Source organism: Cetorhinus maximus, chromosome 12, assembly GCF_964194155.1.
Source record: "Cetorhinus maximus chromosome 12, sCetMax3.hap1.1, whole genome shotgun sequence".
NCBI classification, from domain to species: Eukaryota; Metazoa; Chordata; class Chondrichthyes; order Lamniformes; family Cetorhinidae; genus Cetorhinus; species Cetorhinus maximus.
In genome coordinates this window covers 56,900,404-56,922,789 of record NC_135890.1, presented here as the reverse complement: position 1 = coordinate 56,922,789, position 22,386 = coordinate 56,900,404, and the positions used below count along the sequence as shown (strand labels likewise).

Genomic DNA, 22,386 nt, shown 5'->3' with positions numbered 1-22,386 from the left:
TAGGAAGAGGGATGAGGTCCTAAAAGCAGATTTCAGGGAGTTAAGAAGGAAATTAAAAATCAGGACCTCGAGTAGTAATTTTGGGATTACTCCCAGTGCTAGTGAGCATAGGAATAGGATAGATAGATTAAATACGTGGCTGGAGAACTGGTGTAGGAGGGAGGGCATCAGATTTCTGAGGCATTGGGACCTGTTCTGGGGCAGGTGGGACCTGTACAAGCTGGACTGGTTACATCCTAACAGGACTGGGACTGATATACTTGCAGGGAGATTTGCTCGTGGTGTTGGGGTGTGTTTAAGCTAGCTTGTCAGGGGGGTGGGAACCTGAGGGGTGGCCCAAATTGGAAGAAAGCAAAGTTTTTACCAGGAAGTAGTAGTGAGACTAGAAGGCAGGAGAAACAAAGCAGAGCGTTGAGTATGCTTCGAATGCAGAATGGTATCAAAAAGACAAAGTTAAGGGCACTACCAGAATGCGTGCAGCATTCGCAATAAGGTCAATGACCTAAAGGTATAAATAGAGGTAAATGGGTATGATATAATTGCCATTATGGAAACATGGCTGCATGGTGACCAAGACTGGGCACTGAATATTCAAGGATATTCGACGTTTAGGAAGGACAGACAAGAAGGGAAAGGAGGTGGATAAATGCAAAATACTACGGATGCTGGAAATCTGAAACAAAAACAAAAAATACTGGAAAAACTCAGCAGGTCTAACAGCATCTGTGGAGGGAAAGGGAGGAGGTGGTGTTGTGCTGATAATAAGAAATGGGATCAATACATTAGTAAGGGAGAATCTCAGATAGAAAGAAGAATGTGTGGAATCTGTTTGGGTGTAGCTAAGAAACAGCAAAGGGGAGCAGACATTGGTTGGAGTTGTTTATAGGCCACCAAACAGTAGAGGTAATGTGGGGCGTGGTATTAATCAGGAGATGAGAGAAGCACGTAGCATGGGTAATCATGGGTGACTTCAATCTGCATATAGACTGGGTAAACCAATTGAGCACTAATGCTGTGGAACACGAGTTTCTGGAGTGTGTTAGGGATGGTTTTCTAGAGCAGAATATTGAGGAGCAGACTAGCGGACAGGCTATCTTAGAACTAGTATTATGAAATGAAAAGGGGCTAATTAATAATCTTGGTGTAAAAGAACCTTTAGGGTTTAAAAGAACCTTTAGAGTGACCACAATATGATAGAATTTTACATTACGTTTGAAAGTGAGGTGGTTCACTCTGAAGCAAGGGTGTTAAAGCTGAGTAAAGGAAATTATGAAGGCATGAGGGACAAATTGGCTGAGGTGGATTGGGAAAATACATTAAAAGGTATGACTGTACATAGGCAATGAATAGTCTTCAAAGAACTATTATATAGCTTACAATACCTATACATTCCTTCAAGGTGCAAAAGCCTCCAAAAAAGTCAGTCAACCGTGGCTGACAAAGGAATTTGAGGATTGTATAAGCTTAAAAGAAAAGGCTTATAAAGCTGCCAGACGTAGAAGTAAATCTGAGGATTGGGAGGTTATTAGAATACAGCAAAGGAAGACCAAGAAACTGGTAGAGGAGAATAGAATATGAATGCGATCTAGCAAAGAACACAAAAACTGACCTACTGTAAAAGCTCCTGTAGGTATGTAAAAAGGAAGTGTTTGGCTAAGACAGATTTGGGTCCATTACAGGCAGAGTCAGGAAAACTCATAATGGGGAATAGAGAAATGGCGGAGAAGCTAAATTATTTCTTTGTGTCTGTTTTCACTGAGGAAGATACAGGAAATCTCTCAGATTTAGAGATGCAAGGGGCTAGGGAGAATGAAGAGTTGAAGGAAATTAGTAAAAGTAAGAAGGTTGTATTAGAGAAATTAATGGGACTAAAAGTTGCTAAGTCCCCGGAACCTGATATTCTGCATCCCAGAGTGTTGAAAGAGGCTGCTATTGAGATAGTGGATGCATTAGTGATCATTTTCCTAAATTCTATAGATCCTGGAATGGCTCCTGAAGATTGGAAGGTAGCAAATGTCTCCCCACTCTTTAAGAAGGGAGGGGGAGAGAAAACAAGGAACTACAGACATGTTAGCCTTACATCAGCAGTAGGGAAAATGCTAGAATCTATTATAAAGGATTTGAGAAATGGATACTTGGATAATCATGATCTGATTGGACATAGTCATCATGGATTTGCGAATGGAAAATCATGTTTGACGAATTTGTTAGCTTTTTTGAGGATGTTACTAACAAAATTGTTAAACGAGAGTTGATAGACATAGTATACTTGGATAAAGTCCCCCACAGGAGGTTGATTAGCAAAATAAAAGCACATGGGATAGGAGGCAATATACTGGCATGGATTAAGGATTGGCTAACAGGCAGAAAACAGAGCCGGAATAAATGGGTCGTTCTCGCGTTGGCAGGCTGTGACTAGTGGCGTACCACAAGGATCAGTACTTGGGCCCCAGATGTTCACAATATATATCAATGATTTGGATGTGGGGACCAAATGTAATATTTCCAAGTTTGCAAATGATACAAAGCTAGGCAGGAATGTGTGTTATGAGGAAAATGTAAAGCGGAGGATTTGGACGGACTTGGTGAGTGGATGGAATATAATGTGGAAAAATGTGAGGTTATCCACTTTGGTAGAAGGAACAGACGTGCAGAGTATTTCCTAAATGGTAAGAGGTTAGAAAGTGTACAAAGGGACCTGAGTGTCTTTGTCCATAAGTCACTGAAAGCTAGCATGCAGGTGCAGCAGACAATTAGGAAGGCTAATGGAATGTTAGCCTTTATCGCAAGATGCTTTGAGTACAGGAGTAGTGAAGCCTTGCTTCAATTGTATAGAAGCTTAGTTAGACTGCACCTGGAGCACTGTGCAGTTTTTGTCCCTTTACTTCAGAAAGGGTATTATTGCCATAGAGGGAGTACAACAAAGGTTCACCAGACTTCCGGGGATGGCGGGAGTGTTTTATGAAGAGACCTTGGGGAAACTGGGCCTGTGTTCTTTAGAGTTCAAAGAATGAGAAGTGATCTCATTGAAACCCACAAAATACTTAAAGGAATAGACAGGGTAGATGCAGGTAAGATGTTTCCCTTAGTTGGGGAGTCTAGAACCAGGGGACACAATTTCAAAATAAGGGGGAAGCCACTTAGGACCAAGATGAGGAGAAATTTCTTTTCTCAGAGGGTTGTGAATCTTTGGAATTCTCTACCCCAGAGGGCTGTGGAAGCTCAGTAATTGAGTATGTTTAAGATTTCTGATTAACAATAACGTAAAGGGTTATGGGGATAGTGTGGATAAAAGACATTGAAGTGTTCGATTAGCCATGATAGTATTGAATGGTGGAGCAGGCTCAACTTGTTTCAACTATGTCTTCCTTTGTGCTTGGTCTGACTCCAACCAGCGAAGAGTTTTCCCCCAATTCCCATTGACTTCAGTTTTGCTAGGGCTCCTTGATGCCATACTCTGTCAAATGCTGCCTTGATGTCAATTGTAGTCATTCTCACCTCACCTCTGGAGTTCAGCTCTTTTGTCCATGTTTGAACGAAGTCTGCAATAAGGTCAGGAGCTGAGTGATCCTGGCGGAACCCAATCTGAGCGTCAGTGAGCAGGTTATTGCGAAACAAGTGCTGTTTGATAGCACTTTTGATGACTCTTTCCATCGCTTTACTGATGATCAGGAGTAGACTGATGGGGTGGTAATTGGCCGAGTTGGATTTGTCCTGCTTTTTGTGTACAGGACATACCTGGGCAATTTTTCACATTACCAGGTAGATGCCAGTGTTGCAGCTGTACTGGAACAGCTTAGCTAGGTGTGACAAGTCCTGGAACACAAGTCTTCAGCAGTATTGCTGGAATATTGTCAGGGCCCATAGTCTTTGCAGTATTCAGTGCCTTCACCTGTTTCTTGATACCACGTGAAGTGATTTGAATTGGCTGAAGACTGGCATCTGTGATGCTGTGGACCTCCGGAGGAGGCTGAGATGGATCAGCCACTCAGCACTTCTGGCTGAAGAATGCTACAAATGCTTCAGCCTTGGCTTTTGCACTGATGTGCTGGGCTCCTCTATCATCCTTGAGGTTGGGGATATTTGTAGCATCTCCTCCTCCGGTGAGTTATTTAATTGCCCACGACCATTCACGACTGGATGTGGCAGGACTGCAGAGCTTAGATCTGATCCATTGGTTGTGGAATCGCTTAGCTCTGTCTATCGCTTGCTGCTTCTGCTGATTGGCACAGAAGTAGTCCTGTGTTATAGTTTCACCAGGTTGACACCTTGTTTTTAAGTATGCCTGGTGCTGCACCTGGCATGCATTCTGCACTCTTCGTTGAACCAGTGTTGATCCCTGGTTGGTGGTAATGGTAGAGTGGGGGATATGTCCGGCGATGAGGTTACAGATTGTGGTCAAATACAATTCTGCTGCTCTTGTTTGCCCACAGTGCCTCATGGTTGCCCAGTCTTGAGTTGCTAGATCTGTTCAAAATCTATCCTAGTTAGCATGGTGGTAGTGCCACACAACACAATGGAGGGTATCCTCAATGTGAAGACAGACTTTTTCTCTGTGAGGACTGACTGTGTGATGGTCACTCCTGCCGATACTGTCATGGCCAGATGCATCTGCGGCAGGCAGGTTGGTGAAGATGAAGTCAGTACGCTTTTCCCTCTGGTTTCTCCCACCGCCTGCTACAGACTCAGTCTCGCAGCTGTGTCCTTTAGGACTCGGCCCGCTCAGTCTGTAGTGGTGCTACCGAGCCACTCTTGGTGCTGGACATTGAAGTCCCCCACCCAGAATACATTGTGTCCTTGCCACCCTCATTGCTTCCTCCAAGTGGTGTTCAACATGGAGGAGCACTGATTCATCAGCTGAGGGAGGGCAGTACGTGGTAATCAGCAGGAAGTTTCCTTGCCCATGTTTGACCTGATGCCATAAGACTTCTTAGGATCTGGAATTGATGTTGAGGATCCCAGGGCAACTCCATCTCAGCTGTATGCCAATGACCTGCCTACTCTGCTGCTTATCATATCTGGATGGTGATGATGGTGTCTGGGGCATTATCAGTAAGGTATGATTCCATGAGTATGACTGTGTCAGGCTGTTGCTTGATTGGTTTGAGACAGCTCTCCCAATTTTGGCATTAACCCCCAGGACTTTGCAGGGTCGACAGGGCTGAGTTTGCCATTGTCGCTTCCGATGCCGAGGTTGATGCCAGGTATTCCGCCTGGTTCCATTACTTTTAGACTTTTTAACAGTTTGATACAACTAAATGGCTTGATTGGCCATTTCAAATGGCAGTTAAGAGTCAACCACATTGCTGTGGGTCTGGAGTCACATGTAGGCCAGACTAGGTAAGGACAGCATTAGTGAACCACATGAGTTTTTATGAGACTCGACAATGATTAGACTTTTAATTCCAGATATTTATTGGAATCAAATTCCACCATCTGCCATGGTGGGATTTGAACTCGGTCCCCAGGGCATTACCCTGGGTCTCTAAATTACTAGTCCAGTGACAATACCACTGTGCCTCTGCCTCTCTGTTCAAGTACAGCGACAATATAGGCACAAGATAGAAAATTGTCCTGGTATGTCCTGTTCACAAGAAGCAGGACAAATCGAATCTGGGCACTTACTTCCCCATCAGTCTACTCTCAGTCATCAGCCAAGTGATGGTAGGTGTCGGCAACAGTGTTATCAAGTTGGGAGAGTGTCTGCACTTGACATCAAGGCAGCATTTGACTGAATGTGGCATCAGGGAGCCCTAGCAAAATTGAGGTCATTATAAATTAGAAGGTGGGGGTACACAATTTCTCCATTGGTTGGAATCATACCTTGCACAAAGGAATATGATTATGGTTATCTCAGCCCAGGACATTACTCTGAGAAACCCCAAGTTCTCGGCCGAACCATCTTCAGCTGCTTTATTGATGACCTTACCTCCATCATAAGTTCAAAAATCACGGTGGAGGCATTCTGTGACTGGTGGGCACTGTGGGGCCTGGTGGGCACTGCGGGGCCTGGGATGCATTATTGACCCCCACAACCACATTTTGGTTTGATCTTTGTAAGTTCCCTTTGTGTTTGTCTTTTGTTGCAGTCCCCTTTAAGGGATGGCCCCATTCATTTGATCTTTTGTTAATTTGTTCCCTTTTTCTATTGGTTTTTACTAAAACAGCATAAGGTCAGAAGTGGAGATATTTGCTAATGATTATACTGTGTTCAATACAGTAAAGTAATGGAAGGGGTCATCAACAATTCTATCAAACGGCACTTGCTTAGCAATAACCTGCTCACCGATGCCCAGTTTGGGTTGCGCCAGGGCCACTCAGCTCCTGACCTCATTATAGCCTTGGTTCAAACATGGACAAAAGAGCTGAACTCCCTAGGTAAAGTTAGAGTGACTGCCTTTGACAACAAGGCTGCGTTTGACAGAGTGTGGCATCAAGGAGCCCTGGCAAAACTGGAGTCAATGGGAATCGGGGTGGGGGGCGCAGTGCGGAACTCTCTGCTGGTTGGAGTCAGACCTAGCATAAAGGAAGATGGTTGTGGTTGTTGGAGGTCAGTCATCTCAGCTCCAGGACATCATTGCAGGAGCTCCTCAGGATAGTGTCCTAGGTCCAACCATCTTTAGCTGCTCCAATAATGACCTTTCTTCCATCATAGGGTCAGAAGTGGGGATGTTTGCTGCTGATTGCACAATATTCAGCACCATTCGCGACTCCTCAGGTACTGAAACAGTCCATGTCCAAATGCAGCAAGGCTCGGACAATATCCAGGCTTGGGCTGACAAGTGACAAGTAACATTTGCGCCACACAAGTGTCAGGCAATGACTATCTCCAACAAGAGAGAATCCAACCATCACCCCTTGATGTTCAATGGCATTACCATCACTAAATCCCCCACTATCAACATCCTGGGGTTTACCATTGACCAGAAACTGAACTGGGCTAGCCATATAAATACTGAGGCTACAAGAGCAAGTCAGAGGCTAGGAATAGTGCGACGACTGACTCCCCAAAGCTTGTTCACCATCTACAAGGCACAAGTCAGGAGTGTGATGGAATACACCCCACTTGCTTGGATGAGTACAGCTCCCACAACCCTCGAGAAGCTTGACACCGTCCAGGACAAAGCAGCCTGCTTGATTGGCACCATATCCACAAACATTCACTCCCTCCACCAATGACGCACACTAGTGGCAGTGTGTACCATCTACAAGATGTACTGCAGGAATTCACCATGGCTCCTTCGACAGCACCTTCCAAACCCACGCCCACTACCATCTAGAAGGACAATGGCAGCAGAAAGATGGGGACGCCACCACCTGGATTTTCCCCTCCAAGCCACTCACCATCCTGGCTTGGAAATATATCGCCATTCCTTCACTGTTTCTGGATCAAAAATCTCAGACTCCCTTCCTCACAGCACTGTGGGTGTACCTACACCATATGGACTACAATGATTCAAGAAGGTAGCTCCACCACCTTCTGAAGGGTAACTAGGGATGGGCAATAAATGCTGGCCCAGCCAGCGAAGCCCACATCCTGTGAATGAATGAATAATAAAAAAAAGTGCCAGGCAATCACCATCTTCGCTTGTCATTCAACGACATTAACACCACAATATCCCACCAGTGACCAGAAACTTAACTGGACTAGCTATATAAATACTATGTCTACAAGAGCATACTAGAGGCTGGAACCTCTGTGGCGAGGAACTCGCCTCCTGACTCACCAAAGCCTGTCCACCAAGTATAAGGCACAAGCCAGGGGTGTGACGGAATACTCTTCACTTGCCTGGATGAGTGCAGCTCCAACAACACTCAAGAAGCTCCAAACCATACAGGATAGAGCAGCCCACTTGATTGGCACCCTATCCACCAACTTAGACATGGATTTCCTCCACCACTATGCACAGTGGCAGCAGTGTGTACCATTTGCAAGATGCACTGCAGCAACTCACCAAGGCTCCTATGGAGCACCTTTCAAACCCACCTACCAACAAGAAGGACAAGGGCAGCAGGTAGATGGGAACACCACCATCTCGAGTTCCCCTCCAAACCACTCACCATCCTGGCTTGGAAATATATCACAGTTCTTTCACTGTATCTGGAGCAAAAATCTCGGACTTCCTTCCAAGCAGCACCATAGGTGTACCTATGCAACTACTGCAGCAGTTCAAGAAGGATGCTCACCACCATTGCCTCAAGGACAATCAGGGATAGACAGCTAATACTGGCCTTGCCAGCGACGCTCTCATCCTATGAATGAATAAAAGAAAAATGTTCCGAATTAAAACAAAGTGCATAAATGCTTACAGAAACAGTGGACTGTGCATATTGATTAGAACTGAAATAAATCATGAGCATCTGACATTTCTATTAGGTAGGCCTTTAAGAAAAATGTACATTTTCAAGTAAGCTTCCAATCATTGCAATTCTTTCCCTCACCACCATCAACCATAAATTAATTCTGCAGACAATTGCAAAGTTGATACCCACAGCGTATTAAGCATGCCAGATATTTTGAGCAGTTTGTACCTCAATTTGCAATTACCTTATGTACTTAATCAGCTGTGGCGTCAGGGTATAGCTTGCACTACTCAGCATTGACTGACTGCAGTAACAAGGTAGATAACGTTTTGACAAGTCAAAAAGTGCAAATTAACTTTCCAGATAATCTTTCACCTCTACTCTGGTGTGGCCAGCACTATTATAACGGTACTTTGCATTTTTAAAATAAATTCTTGAATTGACTACGTGACAGTGAAGGAATGGTGATAGTCAGGATGGTGTACAAGTTGGAGGGGAACTTGCAGGTGGTGGCATTCCCATGTGCCTGCTGCCCTTGTCCCTCTAGGTAGTAGAGCCTGTGGGTTTGGAGGTTCAGTCAAAGGAACCTTAACAAGTTGCTGCAGTGCATCTTATAGATGGTGCATGCTGCTGCCAGGGCACCAGTGGTGGAGGGAGTAAATGTTTAAGGTGGTTGATGGGGTACCAGTTAAGCCGATCAAGTTTATGATTAAATTGGTGAAGAGAGGTTCTGGAGTTAACATTGTATTTTAGCACCATCCAATTACTGCAGCCATTCAGAAGAAAGCTTTCTTTCCCTATTGGTAGTTCTGCTTTGTACATCTAACACTCTAAAAAACCTTTGCACATTTTAGTATTTTCAAAGAAGTTATTCAGGGATTTAAAAGCTCTTAAATCGATTCTGTACCACGCATACAAGTGTTCGCTATCTTGACATTGTTACAGTACTATTTTCACCCTGTTTAATAACAGGGAAAAGGTTAAGCCAGGGGCTAAATTAATTAATGAAGGGTTGGATTTGTTAAAGACAAATCATATTTTACTAACTTGATCGAGTTCTTTAACGGAGAACAGAGATGTTTGCCGAGGGTCACTTGATTGTCATGAATATGAACTTTAAGGCCTTTTAAATACCCCATAAAAATGTGTTTGCAGAATTATGAGGATGTGATATGTGGATATGAAATTGGCTAAGAGACAAAAAGAAGAGAATGTGATGGGCGGTTGTTTGTTCAGGCTGGAGGGAAGCATACAGTGGTGTTCCCCAGAGATTGGTAGTGGGACCACTGCTTTTTGATATATCAACGACCTGGATTTGGGTATGCAGGGCAAAAGTTTGTGATGACAAGAAACTCGGACATGCAATAAACAATGACGAGGATAGTAACAGATTTCAAGAGGGTGTGGGGGGACTGGTGAAATTGTAAGGCACATGGCAGATAAAATTTAGCACAGAGAAACGTGAATTGATAGTTTGGTAAGAAAACTGGGAGGCAATATGAATTAAGTGAAAGAGCAAATTAGTGCAGATGCAGGAAATCTGAAATGTAAACAGAAAATGTTGGAATACTCAGCTCTGATGAAAGGTCATTGAGCTGAAACATGAACTAAATTATGCAATTTTAAGGGAGGTGCAGGAATAGACAACTGGAGGTGCAAGAACACAAATCATTGAAGGTGGCAGGACAAGTTGAGAAGGCTTTTTTAAATAAAAACATATGTGATCCTTGGACTTCTTAAACGTAAGAGTACGAAAACAAAGAAGTTATGCTAAACCTTTATAAAACTCTGGGTTAGGTCCCAAGTGGAGTCTCTAATTCTGGGCACCACACTTTAGGAAGAATGTCAAGGCCTTGGAAATGATGCAGAAGAGATTGACCAGAATGGCACCAGGTATGTGGGTCTTCAGTTATGGGGAAATACTGGAGAAACTGGGATTGCTCTCCTTAGAGCACAGATGATTAAGAAGAGATTTGATAGAGGTGTTCAAAACCATGATTGGCTTTGATAGAGTAAGTGAGAAACCAATTTCACTGACAGAAGGTTGGTAACCAGAGGGCACAGATTTGATGTGATTGGCAGAAGAACCGAAAATGATCTGAAGCATTTTTTTTTATGCAGTGAGTTTCAAAAGATAATTAGATAAATACTGAAAGGGGGGAAAGGCAGGTGAGTGGGCATAATTGGATGGCTCTACCACAGGTATGATGGGCTGAATGGCTTTCTTCTTTGCTGTATCATTCTGATTTTTATGACATGGCTCCTGAATGTACCTCACATTTTTATGAAATAATCATCTTGAGCTCAATGCAATGTGTGAAAATCTTAATCTAGCAGAGTTTTTCTATTGCATCAACAAGCAGGCAATGATGGATCCTATTTCTGTCACAGCTGATGGCAGCCTTAGCGGCTGTTGGGCCCCCCAACCCACGCATGGACCCAGAATGCTGCAGCGTGCTGCATGGCTTAGTTGAAGCTGTGGAGGTCCTGTGTAAATGTACGGATTATCAGCATGAAGCCCGGACCACGTTAATGGAGAATGCAGACCGTGTCAGCAACAGGGGTCGTATCATCTGTATAACTAATGCCAAAAGGTGTGCTGCTTCAAATTCTCTGCATCATTCACAATAATTTATTCAATAGTTTGGGCATATATATTCTGTTTGAGCCTATTAAATTGCTAATTTTAGCAGAATTGCATTAAAATGATTGCTTTTCATTTCTGGGTTGGTTGCACTCTAGTGCTTCAATTGTATCAGAACAAAATGCATTATGAACACATACAAAATATTATTTATCTCCTTCAGATAAAATAACTGCTTTCAGTAGTCTATTTGAGTTACATTTGAGGGTGGGACATGAATCCTATTTTATGGTTCTTCATATTGTTGTCTGTTATACAGTCTTTTTATATTTTTGTAATTTAGCTGTATTTAATGGTCTGGCATGTGCAGTTGTGGGCTAGTTCCATTGGTGGTAATGCTCGATTTTATGCGTTAGAATATCATTCTTTGGAACATAACTAAATATTTTAATACTTAATGATGTGCATGTCAATTTAGATAAGAAAAATATGCCAGTGTTAGAATAGGTTGTGTTGTGACTTGGGTGCAAAACTCAGCATCTTAACCAAAACGATGCTAATTCTACATTTGCTTTATCCTGACTCTCCCTTCTTACACTGGCAGTGTTTTACATTTCAATCTGCTGCCATCACCCCTCCTCAAAAAATCAACTCTTGACCCTACCGATCTTGCAGGTTACCATTACATCACTAGCCTCCCCCTCCAAAATCTTTGAACATATTGTCGCCTCCTAAATCACGCCCATTTTTCGCAGAACTCCTTGTTTGAATCCCTCCAATCAAATTTCCACCCCTGCCACAAATACCATCCGATGTGATTGTGACCAAGGTAAACTTTCCCTCCTCTTTCTCAACCTGTCTGCAGCCCTTGTTATGGTTGAATACACCATCCTTCTGCAACACTTCTCTGTTGTTGTACAGCTGGCTGCGACTGGCCTCACCTGGTTCCATTTTTCTCTATGTAATCATAGCCAGAGCATCACTCGCAATGTCTCATCTTCCAATTACTGATCCAGCTTGTTTACCTCAGTTGTCTCCCAGTGATCCATCCTTGGTCTCCTCCTATGTCTCATCTACGTACTCCATCTTGAGGACATATCTGAAAGCAGTGTGTTCGGTTTCACATGTACACTGACGACATCTGGCTCTAGCTCACCACCACTACTATCAGCTCCTCCACTGTTACTAACTTATGAAACTGCTTATCTGACATCCGGATATTTCCTCCAATGAAATCTTGGAAAGACTGAAGCTATTGTTTTTTGGTCCCAGCTCCAAACACTCTTCCCTAGCTACCATCCCCATCCCTCTCCCTGGCAACAGTTTTGAGACTAAACCAGCCCGTTGGTGTTAAATTTGACCCTAGGGTGAGATTCTGACTTCATATTTATGCTATGTCTAAGGCCATCTATTTACATCTTCATGACATTGTCTGAGTTTGTGCCTGTCTTAGCTCATCTGCTGCTGAAGCCCTCCCTGTTCCTCATAGGCTTGATTGTTTCAATGCTCCCCTGGCTGGTCTCCCACATTTTACCCCCCTGTAGGCTTGAGGTCAGACAAAACTCTGCTGCCTGTGTCCTAACTTGCAGCAAGCCCTGTTCACCCATTGTCCCTGTGCTTGCTGATCTACATTGACTCCCAGTCAAAAAATGTCTCCGTTTTGAAATTTTCATCCTCATTTTCAAATCTCTCCATGGCCTCGCCTCTCCCTAACTCTTTAATTTCCTCGAGCCCCACAACTGAGATACTTGTATTCAACTAATTCCAGCCTCTTGAGCATCCTTGATTTTAATCACTCCTCTGTTAGTGCCTTGCCTTCAATTACATAGGCCCTAAGCTCTGGAATTTCTTCCCCAAACCTCCCTGTGTGTCTCGCTTGCTTTTCTGCTTTAAAATATTTTTAAAAACTTTTTTAAAAATTCATTCATGGGATGTGGGCTTCGCTGGCTGGGCCAGCATTTATTGCCCATCCCTAGTTGCCCTTCAGAAGGTGGTGGTGAGCTGCCTTCTTGAATCGCTGCAGTCCATGTGGTGTAGGTACATCCACAGTGCTGTTAAGAGAGCTCCAGGATTTTGACCCAGTGGCAGTGAAGGAATGGCAATATATTTCCAAGTCAGGATGGTGAGTGACTTGGGGAACTTCCAGGTGGTGGGGTTCCCATCTATCTGCTGTCATCTGTCCTTCTAGATGGTAGTGGTCGTGAGTTTGGAAGGTGCTGTCAAAGGAGCCTTGATGAATTCCTGCAGTGCATCTTGTAAATGGTTCACACTGCTGCTACTGTGCATCGTTGGTGGATGGAGTGAACGTTTGTGGATGTGGTGCCAATCAAGTGGGCTGCTTTTTCCTGGACAGTGTCAAGCTTTTTGAGTATTGTGGGAGCGGCACTGATCCAGGCAAGTCGGGAGTATTCCATCACACTCCTGACTTGTGCCTTGTAGATGGTGGACAGGCTTTGGGGAGCCAGAGGTAAGTTGCTTGACTAGCCTGTGAGGCAGCTCTCCCAAATTTGGCACTAACCCCCAGATGTTAGTAAGGAGAACTTTGCAGGGTCAACAGGGCTGAGATTGCCATTTCAGATAGGCCACTTCAGAGAGCATTTAAGAGTCGACCACATTGCTGTGGGCCTGGAGTCACATGTAGGCCAGACCAGGTAAGGACAAAAGATTTCCTTCCCTAAAGGACACTAGTGAGCCAGATGGGTTTTTACAACAATGGTCCATGGTTCCATGGTCATCATTAGACTTTTAATTCCACATTTTAATTGAATTCAAATTCCACCATCCTGCTGTGGCGGGTTTTGGACCTGGGTTCCCAGAGCATTACCCTGGGCCTCTGGATTACTAGTCCAAGGTTTTGGACATCTTATGTGGCTGAGTGTCATATTTTGTTTTATAATACTCCTTTTAAGGACCTTGGCTTGTTTTATTAATGGTGTGTGTGTGTTATGTGTCTGGCATCTTGGTATGATCTAACACAATGTAGATAATACCACACTAGATTAATTGTCTGTTCAGCTTATTTTAATTTGGACACTTGAGTTAGATGCAGTATTCCACAATTACTCTAGTCTTTTCTATTCCAGTGCACTTGTGGGTGCACCTTGCATCCTCCTCACTTCAGCTCATTTCAAAACTCTGCCGACCGTATATTATCCCACACCAGGTTCCGCTCAACCATTAGCTGTCTGCTTGCTAATCTTGATGGTACCCGGAGCCTCCAATGTAACATTCTCATGCATGCGTGCATATTCCTTCATGCCGCTGCTTCTCACCATCTTGGTAATCTACTCCAGTTCTACAACTACAGCTTTCTCACCTCCCAAAACTCTCCCATCCTCTGACCCTGGCTTTTTTTGCATTCCTATTTCATTTCCTCCTTCAAGACCTTCCTTAAAACCCACACCTTTGTTAATGGTTGGTTGATTATATTGTTAAAGGTGCACCAGTAATGGGCATTGTTTGATTAAGGACTGAGAGCACATAGAGGGCCTGTGGTTGTAGCTGAGTGGCTAAGGCGATGGGTTAAAAAACCATTGGGACCTCCCCAATGAAGTTTGAATCCTGCTGCCCACACATCCCATCATTCCTGATTTTAACCAAGTGTCTACAGAATTAATTATTGGTTAAATGGAATGAAACCACCCAAGGGGTAGTCCGACCCCTATTCAGTGGCTACGTTTGCACCCAGGTGTCCTTGGAGTGGGAGCACGCAGTGTCCGCCGGTAAGCTTGAGGCCTTCTGCGACCGGTGGGCACCACAGGGGCTGGAGTGCATCATCATCCCCAGGAACAACATTTTCATTTGATTAGGTAAGTTTCTTTTAAAATTTTGTATATTGCTGCAGTGCCCCTTTAATGGGCTGTCACTTGATTAAATTGCTAATTAGTTTATTTTGGGGCTTTAAAAGAGTATAAAGAGAGTCGGTTGGGATGATGGGCAGGTAGTTAGGAGGCAGAGATCGGTAATGATTCACCCTGTGAATAAACTTACTCAAGGAAAAGATCTGTCTCTTGTTTCATATTTCACCACCTCGCTTGGATCTGTTTAACACTTTGGCCAAGCTTTTAATATCGCTTCCTTTTATCTAGCGCCCGTTTTTTTGACTATGTCTCTGTGAAGCAAATTTAGGATATTTTTCTATGTTAAAACCATTTTATAAATGTGAACTTTTGTCATTATCATTTTGGAGATGCAGGTGTAACTGATGCTATTAAACTCAACTCCGTGGATCAAAACCTGAATCAGTGTTAAATAATTGAATAATTAAACAGCTTTGCTGTGGTTTTTTTTCTTGTTCTTGGAATGTGTTGCTAATAATGGACCAGACTCAGTTGATTAGCAAATTTGCTTTAAGATTTTAGCTAGTGATTTCTACATAGGCAGTCTCTCTTTACTCTGAACTCTATGCTACTTTTGACAAGTTTTTTTTCTGATTCCTTTCTATTTTTCTTTTCTAAATTTGCCTTGCAGTGACAGCCATGTCCGAATGTTAGAAGACTGTGTCCAAGAGACAATCCATGAGCACAACAAGTTAGCAGCTAGTTCTGATAAGTAAGTTTGAGCTGGTTCATCAATGCAATGAATGTACTTTGTTTAACTTCTTTCAGATCTATCTGTTTTATTTACAAAATGGTTCCTGAGTCTTGTCACTTTTGATTGGTAGCATCTGAAAATTGGCCCACCTTCAGTGACATGAGTGGTTCAAAGTGACCATTTTCCCTAGTTGGCCAATTACAAGATTGCCCAGAGGCCTGTTGGTGGCAGCTTTGAAAGATTTCACTTGCTCAACACAGAGAGCAGAGAGAGGATCTTTTGTATTGCAACGTCTTCTAATAACTTAACTGCTTAGCATGGAATTTTTTTTTGTTGAAATGAAAAGACCTTGTTTTTAAAGTGTTTAATATTTTTATTAATCCATGGGATGTGGCTAGGCCAACATTTATTGCCCATCCCTAATTGTCCTTGAGAAGGTGGTGGTGAGCTGCTTTCTTGAACCGCTGCAGTCCATGTGGCGAGGGTACACCCCTGGTGCTGTTAGGAAGGGAGTTCCAGGATTTTGACCAAGCGACAGTGGAGGAACAGCAATGTAGTTCCAAGTTGGGATGGTGAGTGGCTTGGAAGGGAACTTCTAGGTGGTGTTCCCATGTGTCTGCTGCCCTTGTCCTTCTAGATGGTAGTGGTCATAGGTTTGGAAGGTGCTGTCTAAGGAGCTTTGGTGAGTTCCTGCAGTGCATCTTGTAGATGGTACACACTGCTGTCACTGTGTGTTTGTGGTGGAGGGAGTGAATGTTTGTGGATGGGGTGCCAGTCAAGTGGGCTGCTTTGTCCTGGATGGTGTCAAGCTTCTTGAGTGTTTTTGGAGCTGCACTCATCCAGGCAAGTGGAGAGTATTCCATCACACTCCTTACTTGTGCCTTGTAGATGGTGGACAGGTGAGTTACTCGCTGCAGGATTCCTAGCCTCTGACCTCTTTTAGCCTCAGTATTTATATGGCTAGCCCAGTTCAGTTTCTGGTCAATGGTAACCCCCCAGGATGTTGATAGTGGGGGATTCAGTGATGGTAATGCCATTGAATGTCAAGGGGCGATGGTTAGATTCTCTCTTGTTGGAGATGGTTGCCATTTGTGTGGCATGAATTTTACTTGCCACTTGTTAGCAAACCTGGATATTGTTCAGGTCTTTCTGCTTCTGGACATGGACTGCTTCTGTGTCTGAGGAGTTCGTGAATGGTGATGAACATTGTGTAGTCATCAGCTGAAGGACAAACATACCAAATGGCTTCTTATTATTTCAGTGAGAAGTGTTGTGGACAACTTACCAGTTTGCAGTAACTAAATTTGAAAATAGATAAGTGTGGTTATTTCCTTCAACAGATGGTTTGCTAAATATTTATTCTTCCTTTCAGCTTGATGCAAATTCAGCATTGTGAACTGGTCTTAATTCACACCTACACAGCGGGTGAAGACAGCCTAGTTTCTGACCGTCCAAGGAAAGATGTAAGTTCTATTTTCTGTAAAGATTTCGAGCACAGTGCACCATTGCATTTTAGCATCACTTAAATTCTGGACTATTAGGACACCGGTTGTACAAACAATCACTTCCGCATTGCTTTGAATCATTGCAAGGTGACTCCATATTTTAATGATGTGCAAAGGACATAAACCATGTCTTAGTTGGAGACTAAGCTGCAGCAATGTGAGACCAGCTTTGTGAAGGTGTTTTAGGCCACTTGCGCTTGACACTGCATGGTCTGTTACATTCTCTGAAATAAAGTGGAGTTTTGTTCTTGTTTTGTGAAAGCAAGTGCCCCTATTCTTGAAACAGCATAACGGGACTGGAGCTCTGTGTGTGCGTAAGCATGTTTGCACAGACCCCTCACCTGGGATATGATTCAGTTTGTGACAAAAGTTGGCTTCTCCTAACTGTGAATGGCACCCGTCTCGTGGCCGGCGGCATAACTGCAGTCAGCTGTGGCTCAGTTCATAGCACCCTCGCCTTTGAACCAGAGGGTTGTGGGTTCATGTCCCACTCCCGGAAAACCAAGAACTGTGATTGTACTCGGAAGAGTTGCAATCTGTGACTGTTGATAACTCGAAAGAGTTTGAATCTTATAGAAAGGAGGAACCAATGCCATGAAATCTGCTTAAAATTAAATGAGCTTAAGTTGGAGTTCTTAATTAGTTGTTTGCACTTTTTAAATAGGCTAATAACATGGGACAGTATAATGGCAAATAAGCCCAGGCTGGGAATTTACAAATCTCTATTCTTCACAATAACTTTGAAATTGAGCTATGCACCATTCATTGTTTTCTATTGTGTGACTTTGCATGTCAATTGAAAATTGAAATTATAGTATATTTATTTCTCATGTTTGAGTATATTTTGTTAAAATGCAATGGTTTATTTAGGCGTGGTGAATATATTTTTCAGTGCTAAAGCTGTTCACATTGAGTTTATTTAATTTAATGTGGATGGGTTATTAAAATTAGGCTTATTTGAACAAAAGCATCTCTTCCACCCCCATGCCCATTAATTGTTGCAATAATTCATTTATAGTATTTTTTTTAACTATTGCTTATTGCTGAAAAAAGAAAACATTTTGTTGAAGCTTTCTGTCTTACACTCTTGGGGCAATCGCAAGAATACCAATGTCAGGGAAAGCAACGACTTTATACTGTGTGTGAAGAGAGTGCTAATTGGTTGACAAGTGGATTCTGATAGAGGCATTGCCATGGAGAATGTACTAGTTAATGGTGACTGACAGTTGACTACCAAACATTGTTCAAAATTTCAACCAGGCAGCTTGACTTTGGTCAAGGCATTACCCTGAGGAATGAACCAGCAAATGGCCATCACTTAACCGAAACAGGCGCAATGTGTGTATATGTTCTTTCTGTCTGCAAAGAACAGGGCCCTGTGTATTAATATATGTAGCTTCCAGTAAATGCAAATGCACCACACTGCGAGCCCAACTGACAATCTTAAATTAGTTGTTAGTGTAATTTTTAGCACACTGAGGATTATTTAGCAAATGTTATCCAATCGCGGAATCACATTTAATGTTAGACACTGTGTTTTGAGTTTTGCAAGCATGAGCTGGTTGGACACCTTGACTGTTGCAAACAGCAGAAAGGACATGCTGTTTGATACGATCAGTCAGCCTTTGGGATGTATGGACTACATACCTAGCATCACACTGGCACTGAAATTCATATACCACGTTACTCGTGTGTGATAGGCAGACCGTCTTTTTGGCTTGATGACAGCATCCTGCTAGTGGCGAATACCACTCGTGTTGCTACTGCATAGTAGCAGCGTGAAACAGCTAGCTTCACCTGTTGCTCATATTTTTGAGGTACGTTGCCCTGCCATGGTAATCTGAGGTAGACTGGGCACTTTTCAGGGCCAAAAGTGTAGGCCTTCGGCCAGTTCATGAGTTTGCGTGATATCCAGCTCAAAATGACCTGATCAGGGTAGCCATTATCCTTCAGGATGTCTTTGATGCACCCTATTTCAGCATCACGCTTGTATGGTGAGCAAATGGCTTAAGCCTTATTTATGAGGTTGCCAATAAGGCCAATCTTCTAGTGTGTGGAACTGTAAGAATCCCAATACATATATTGACCAGCGAAGGCAGGCTTGTGGTAGACAGTGGTAGAGAAACCCCTGGCGGATTTTTCAACTAGTACGTCAAGGAAGGAGAGTTAATTTGACTACTCCGTTCCAAAGGTGAATTTAAGTGCTGGATGGAGCCCATTAAGACATGCAAGGAAATTATTACATGCTGCTACGGATTTAAATATAGCAAACGTATCATTCACATATTGGAAATATGCGAAGGGTAGAAGGTTAGGTATCATTCCATCGGAGACAGGTTTCTCATGGAACCAACAAAGATGTTTGCGAGAGCTGGGCCTAGAGGGGACCCATGACAGCACCATCTAGTTGAGCATACACGGTGCTGTTAAAGTTAAACTCAACTGCATGAGTTGCTGAGTTCATAAGCTCAATGAGTACTGACTCATGCAATGGTAGCAGGTCTAGATCACCATAATAATAGTACTGCAGTGCAAATATCTATGGCTACGGATTCAAATATAGCAAATGTATCATCCACATATCAGAAACATGCAAGGGGTAGGAGGTTAGGCGTCATTCCTTCGAAGACACGATATATGACCTAATGCAAGCCTATCTTCACTGGTCAATACACGTGTTAGGATTCTTACAGTTCCAGGCGCTATAAGATTAGCCTTATTGGCAACCTCATAAATGAGGCCCAAGTCATTTGCTCACCATGCAAGCTTGATGCTGAAATAGGGTGCATCAAAGACACCCTGCGGGATAATGGCTACCGTGATCAGATCATTTTCTGTATATCGCGCAAACTCATGAAAGGGCCTAAGGCCCTAACATTCAGCCCTGAAAAGTGTCCAGTCTACCTCAGATTACCTTGGAAGGGAAAGGTATCATCTCAAAAATTTAAGCAACAGTTTCACGCTGCTACTATGCAGTAGCAACACAAGTGGTATTCGCCACTAACAGGATGCTGCCGTCAAACCAAAAAGACGTTCTGCCTATTTCAAATGAGTAATGTGGTATGTGAATTTCAGCGCCAGTGTGATGCTAAGTATGTAGGCTGTACGTCCCAAAGATTGGCGGATCGTATCAAACAGCATGTCCCAGCTGCTGTTCACAACAGGCAAGGTACAGACCGTACCCAACCAGCTCATAAGAACATAAGAAATAGGAGCAGGAGTAGACCATTCGGCCCCTTGAGCCTGCTCCGCCATTCAATAAGATCATAGCTGATCATCTTGTTTTTTGATTTCCACATTCCCATCTAACCCCGATAACTTTTGATTCCCTTGCCTAACAAGAATCTATCTACTTCTGCCTTAAAAATATTCAATTACCCCACCTCCACCAGCTTCTGAGGCAGAGAGTTCCAAAGTCGCACAACCCTCAGAGAAAAAAATTCTCCTCATCTCTGTCCTAAGAGGGCGACCCCTAATTTTAGAACAGTGCCCCCTAGTTCTGGACTCACCCACAAGAGGAAGCATCCTTTCCACATCCACCTTGTCAAAGCCATTCAGGATCTTGTATACTTCAACCAAATCACCTCTCACTCTTCCAAACTCCAGTGGAAACAAGTCCAGTCTGTCCAACCTTTCCTCATAAAACAACCCATTCATTCCAGGTATCAATCTAGTAAACCTCCTTTGAACCGCCTCCAGTGCATTTACATCCTTCCTTAAATAAGGAGACCAGAACTGCACACAATATTCGAGATGCAGTCTCACCAATGTCCTGTATAACTGAAGCATAACATCCTTACTTTTATGTTCAATCCCTCTTGTAATAAAGGATAGCATTCCATTAGCCTTCTTAATTACTTGCATACTAACTTTTTGTGACTTATGCACTAGAACACCGAGATCCCTCTGCACCTTAGAATTATGCAGTCTTTCTCCATTTAAGTAGTACTCTGCTTTTTTGCTCTTCCTACTAAAGTGAACAACTTCACATTTTCCCACATTAAACTCCATTTGCCAGATCTTTGCCCACTCACTCAACCTATCTATATCCATCTGCAACCTCCTCATGTCCTTTTCACTACTTTCCTACCTATCTTTGTGTCATCTACAAATTTAGCTATCATGTCTTCACTCCCCTCATCTAAGTCATTGATGTAAATCATAATAAGTTGAGGCCCCAGTACAGACCCCTGTGGGACGCCACTTGTCACACCTTGCCAATCAGTAAAAGACCCATTTATGCATACTCTGCTTTCTGCCAGCCAGCCAATCTTCTATCCATGCTATATGTCACCCCTACACCATGCGCTTTTATTTTCCGTAATAATTTTTGATGTGGCACCTTATCAAATGCCTTCTGGAAATCCAAGTACAGTTTGCCTACAGGCTCCGCTGCGCATGTTACTCCTTCAAAAAACTCCAGTAAATTGGTTAAACATGATTTTCCTTTCACAAAACCATGTTGACTCTTCCCAACTGCCTTGAGCCCTTCTAAGTGCCCAGCTATAACCCCCTCAATGATTGATTCTAATAACATCCCCATGACAGACATCAAGCTAATTGGCCTAGTTTCCTGTTTTCTGCTCCCCTCCCTTCTTGAATAGAGGGGTTATATTTGCTACTTTCCAATCTGATGGGATCTTTCCAGAATCTAGGGAATTTTGGAAAATTAACACCTACGCATCGGCTACCTCATTAGCCACCTCTTTTAAGTCCCTAGGATGTAGTCCATCAGGACCCGGAGACTTGCCAGCCCGCAGCTCCATCAATTTTCCCAGTACCGTTTCCCTAGTGATTTCAATTTCACCAAGTTCCTTTCTCCCGCTCGCCTCCTGATTTGCAGCTATTACTGGAATGTTTTTTCTGTATCCTCTATAGTGAACACAGAAGCAAAATATTTGTTCATTTCTTCCACCATTTCCTTATCTACTATTAACTCCCCACTGTCACTCTCTAGTGGACCAACATTCACTTTACTTACTCATTTCATTTTAAATACCTGTAGAAACTCTTGCTATCTGTTTTTACATTTCTAGCTAGCTTCCTCTCATACTCTAATTTCTTTCTCCTGATTAACCTTTTAGTCATTCTCTGCCATTCTTTATACTCTGACCAATCATCAGTCCTGCCACTCATCTTTGCAGAGTTGTATGCTTTTTCCTTAAGCTTGATGCTTTCCTTAACATCTCTAGTTGACCACGGATGGTGGGTCCTCCCCTTAGAATTTTTATTTATAGTGGGGATATACTTATTCTGAATATCCGCTTAAATGTCTGCCACTGCTTCCCTATTGATCTATCCTGTAGCCTAGTTTCCCAGCTCATATTTGCTAAACTCAAAACAGTGTCCAAACATTAGATATAATTACACGATTAAACAACGTTTGCTAAATAATCCTCAGTGCGCTAAAAGTTACACTGCCAACCAATTTAAGATTGTCAGTCAGGCTCACAGTGTGGT

General features: G+C 43.1%; 1 protein-coding gene across 4 annotated transcripts in view; it reads left to right on the top strand.

Moving 5' to 3' along the window:
• The window catches only part of ints13 (integrator complex subunit 13), a 75,878-nt gene that overhangs the window by 14,685 nt on the left and 38,807 nt on the right, over positions 1-22,386 (top strand). For all 4 annotated transcript variants that reach the window (XR_013578155.1, XM_078553665.1, XM_078553667.1 and 1 more), the window contains exons 4-6: positions 10,696-10,898; positions 15,359-15,439; positions 16,794-16,884. Coding sequence is in view for 3 of the 4 variants with exons in the window: in XM_078553665.1 (XP_078409791.1) it covers positions 10,696-10,898; positions 15,359-15,439; positions 16,794-16,884 (375 nt within the window). In the remaining variant the exon portion in view is untranslated. The remainder of the gene's footprint in view (positions 1-10,695; positions 10,899-15,358; positions 15,440-16,793; positions 16,885-22,386) is intronic.